This window comes from Arachis hypogaea, chromosome 7 (assembly GCF_003086295.3).
Source record: "Arachis hypogaea cultivar Tifrunner chromosome 7, arahy.Tifrunner.gnm2.J5K5, whole genome shotgun sequence".
Taxonomy (NCBI): domain Eukaryota; kingdom Viridiplantae; phylum Streptophyta; class Magnoliopsida; order Fabales; family Fabaceae; genus Arachis; species Arachis hypogaea.
The window spans coordinates 11,312,200-11,317,094 of record NC_092042.1 but is presented as its reverse complement, the minus strand read 5'-3'; the positions used below and the strand labels follow the sequence as shown (position 1 = coordinate 11,317,094).

Here is a 4,895-nt window from a genome sequence, read left to right as displayed (position 1 = left end):
TCTGATTTTTTTTATCTTTTTAGAAGATAACTAGTTCGTTAAGTGTCAGATATATATTATGGTTAATGTGATGTTACTTATTTACTTAGTATGCTATATCAATAAATTTAATATTGTCAACAACAAAAATAATAGAAAAACCAATATAACTAACTTAAAATTTTTAAAAGATAAACTTAACCAAAAATTTTTTAAAAAAATCAATTTAAAAAATAGATAATTTTTCAGGGATGCCTATAATTGCTAAGGCTTGATTTAAAACACATAAAAAATACTTTATATCCTTCAATTACTATGACTTTTTTTTAATCAAAGAGTTCTTGTTATTGACGTTGAGAGTTATTTTGAAAAGTAAAATAAACAATTTCCAACCATTTATAGCACGAAAAGACAATGTTTTGTTTTATAATATTAATATAATTTGTAGAAAATATAATTTCCTGGAGTATTTTTTATAGCCTTAAATCAAATTCAGCTAACTATATTTTATTTATCTGTATAATTGAAATTAGTTGTGAAACTTAAAAGTCCCAATATATATTTTTTATATATCTACATTACATCAAAGAATGCAAAAGAGATGTCTATTTTTTTTTATTTCGGTAATTCAAAAGATATGTCTTTTTTTTGTTCTGGAAGAAATATATTTAATTGTCAATAATTTATGAGGCTTGATTTGATATAGGCCCAATTTATATGCCCTGGGCTAGCCAACCTTGACGTTAATAGGCTTCTTCTCAGTTAGAAAAAAAGCATTCTTTTTTCTGCTTAATCATGCCAGAATAAATTCCAGACCAGAAAACAAAAGCCATAATAAATTCATGACAAAACAATGCTGTGAATTATGTATGAATATGAAAGAGACTGGGCTTAATCCACCAATTAATATTTAGCTTATAATGTTTTTCATCCACCATCATAGAAGAGTTGTAGCATAACTAGCATTTCATGGATTAAAAATTAAAAATAAAAAACAGAGACCGTATATTAAATCCAATTTAAGAAAGCAAGTAGGACTAAATCCCATTTTTATCCTTAAAATTCACGCAATTTATTTTAATCTTTAAAATTTAAAATTATCTATATTGAATACCAATATAAATTCTCAATTCCGGTGATAATTAGGTAAATAAAATATACTAAAATAACACCCTTCTTATCACGATATTTCTTTTATCACACTGCATACAATCTTTAAAGCAAATAACTACATACTAATTCACTAATAAACACACCACAAAACAGCACAATTATACTCACAAGACACTTAAAAGAAAAAAAAAGCTCTTGCATTACATTATAAGGCAATTACATAAAGTATTCAACATAAAAAACATACACAGAGAAAATCAAAACCACACTGACGTAATTGGCAGCACTGGAGCAGAGTCCACATCTGCACTCAACAACCATAGATACATATTTATTATTATACTATATATATATTTTTAATTTTATTTCGCAAACTGCTTAGCCCGCCATCTGGAGGGGCTTTCACATCGGGCTTTAACTTTAAGGCTCTTCAGCCGGTGATCTGAATGGGCTTGACATCGGGCTTCTTAACTTCCTCCTTGGGAACCGTAACAGTAAGCACCCCGTTCTCCATGGAAGCCTTCACCTGCTCCAACTTAGCATTCTCCGGCAGCCTAAACCGTCTCAGGAACCTTCCGCTGCTTCGCTCCATGCGGTGCCACGTGTCACCCTTATCCTCCTTCTCCTTGCTCCTCTCGCCGCTAATCTGAAGCACCCTCCCTTCCTCGATCTCGACCTTCACTTCCTCCTTCTTGAGTCCCGGAAGGTCGGCCTTGAACACGTGCGCCTCAGGTGTCTCCTTCCAGTCGATGCGGGTGTTGGCGATGGCGGTGGTTTCGTTGGCGAAGTCGGAGCGAGGAGCGGAGAGTGCGGCGGAGGGGAAGTCCTGGAATGGGTCCCAGACGTCGAGGGAGAATGGGTCAAAGATGTTGGTCCTTCGCCCTGTTCCGAAGAAGCTTGGAATCAGCGACATTATTGTTTTTGTTTTGAAGAAAAAGAGTCACAGAAAGATGAAGGTTTAGCTGCGTATTTACTTCGTTTCTGATGGAATGCATTGGAATGAAACGAGAGCGTGTATATATAGTGTGTGTGAAAATGTTTCGAGAGGGTTCAAGATTAGGATTATGAAGGGGGAAGAGTGGAGAAGGGTTTAGAGGGTTCTGTAATTGGGAATGATGGTTTTCTGTTTCCGAATAGACGTGAACGTGGGTGAAGGATGAAGATCTTTCCCGAACAATGGAGAAATTACCCACCATCTTAATCAAAAGTTTTGATTTGATTTAGGAATACGAATATGGGCCACAAGCCCACACGTCCCAACCCCCTTTATTACTTGATGAGTAATGCTCTCGAAAACAAATTAAAAATAAAGAAAAATGTATGTGTTCAAAAATTTAAATTTGATTTTGATCTATCAACTGTATAAAAATGAAAAAATTTAGGCAATTATCTAAAAATTTAATTTTCATGCATAAAGTAGCTTTATACAAACATTTAGTGATATAATATCTTATGATAAAAAATAATTATTTTTATATAAAAAATATTATTTATACATTAATTTTCGTTATTATTTTTAGTCATTGTATACAAGTATGGTAAAATATCATATATACGGTGTTATAGAAATAACTACAATACATTTATGCACTAAAACAGAATTACGATGCGCAACACCATTACTCCTTAGTTTTTTCTCTTCTCCACGCAGCACTGTTCACTCTCTTCTTCTCTGCGCCGTCCATCTCCTCTTCTCAACGCCGTTTTCTTTTCTCTTCTCAGTGTGCTTCATTTTTCTCTTCTAATCGAAGATAAATTTCTCAGATCAATCAATGCATTATGTTTATTTATTTTGGTTCTTCTTATCTTAAGGTTTTGATTTTATTTTTATTAACCAAAATTAAAAATTTTGTTGTTTATTGAAATAAAATCCAAAATTCAATGGAATTTATAAATTCTTCGCTCGCCTTTTCTCAGCGCTCTTCGTTTTTTTCTTCTAATTAAAAGCGAATTACTCTTATCAATCACTTATTAATTCAATTTCATTCCCTCTCTTTTGATTTTGTTTTATTTTTTTATTTTAGGATTTTGATTTTTTTAATTGTGAAGTTTGTAGTTAGAATTAAAAAAATTCTGTTGGTCTTTCAAGTAAAATTTAGAATCTAATGAAATCACGAAGTTCTAATATTGAAGTTTGTGCTTTACTTAGTTCATATGTAGTTAGTTAATGATTTTATAGAATTAATGGATTGGTAAACTCATTTCTAATGCTGATTTGATTTTAGCCTCTGTTTATGGTACTTTAGACTTTGATAAAAAGAATTTTAACTAAATACAAAGTGTATATTTAAGTAGCTAATGCTTTTTAAGATATTATTTTCTGCACAAAATTTTGGATGTTGTATATAATTGCATTTGCAGATAAATATTTAAATGACATTACTAAAATCGTATGAGATAAATATGTCTATTCATAATAAGTTGTTAATTAAGCTTATTTTTAAGAATTAATCTCTACATACAAGTGTTTTACATTTACAAGCTTTACAAGTCTGAATAAAATTCACCTATTAAATAGTTACAGAAATACACTCAAAAATTACACAAATATACTCAAAGAATTTAAAAAATACACCCAAAACAGAAGGAAACAGTATATTTCTTCTTGAAATCTTTTAATGTTTTGCTGGTTAAAGATGAAGCACATGGCAAAAATAATCTAAAAGAAAAATCTAGAAGAATAGTAAAACACTACATGTTTCTTCTTTTTTTCTGGTGTATCAATAAACCATAGCCATCCACCGGTTTGAGCATTGCCGGTAGATCTCCTATTTCGGAGAACGAGTCGCAGAAACACTTAATCGTGAACTTAAAAGTTGATGATCCATCATTGCAATCATGTTGATGGCAAAAGAAAGCCATGTGTACAACATCTACAAACGCAAAGAGGTTATTGATTTCAAGCACAATAAAAATAATTACCTAACACTAATTTTTTTCAACACTAGAGTTGTGAATTGCAGTTACCTTGAACGGCGAGCATGGCGTCAAGGAAGAAGTGGCGGAAAGGAAGGGGTGCGTGGTTTTTTTTTTTGTGGATTTTGAACAACTTATATAACTTGTAAGCCAAAAAAAACTTGTATGTGTAACAAGCCTCTATTTTTAATTATCTTTTTAAAAGAGAAAGGGAAGAAGAAATTGAATCAGTTGCATAGATAACTAATCAAAGAAAAATTTTCATGATGAGAATATGAGAACATTATAATTTTACATAATTATACGTGTTTGAATTTTTTATTAACTAATATTTGTCTGCCTTTTAATTTGATTATCAGATTGGCAAAGTAAGATTTAAGATTTGCCAATTACATAAGATGGACATGAAGTACATAATGGTTAAGACTTAAAGACAACTATAAGACTCAATCTTGTTATCACATAATCTATTGGTTTGTCAAAACCTTTGCCAGCAACATTATCAACAAGAGTAATTGATATAAATGGGACAGAAGGTTTGGAAAGTGAAAAGCGTTTTTGTGGATAAATTATGGTCAATTACAAATTCACATATTTTGACAAACAAGATGTAACCTGAAATATAATTTATTAGGAAGACTTTTAATCATGTGCATTGCTATTAAAGAGGTTGTACAAAAATTTAAAGAACTGACAAAATTGATATATATGTGTGTTAATTAGTTTACAATTTGGAGGTGTTTTATTATAATTTTGTTATCACAATGAACTTTAATTTGAATTCTTAAGTTTGACTATTGATAGGTTTGTTTTACATGGATTCCAAACTTGATTATAATATGATTAAAGAATGAATTTGAATTTTTAAATTTTATTATTGTCTTAAG

The 4,895-nt window shown here is 30.7% G+C and overlaps 1 protein-coding gene across 1 annotated transcript; it reads right to left on the bottom strand.

Moving 5' to 3' along the window:
- Positions 1-1,267: 1,267 nt before the first annotated feature.
- LOC112702458 (17.3 kDa class I heat shock protein) lies at positions 1,268-2,404 on the bottom strand. Its single transcript, XM_025753488.3, has one exon. The coding sequence runs from the start codon at positions 2,003-2,005 to the stop codon at positions 1,523-1,525; it is 483 nt and encodes a 160-aa protein (XP_025609273.1). The 5' UTR covers positions 2,006-2,404; the 3' UTR covers positions 1,268-1,522.
- Positions 2,405-4,895: the final 2,491 nt, after the last annotated feature.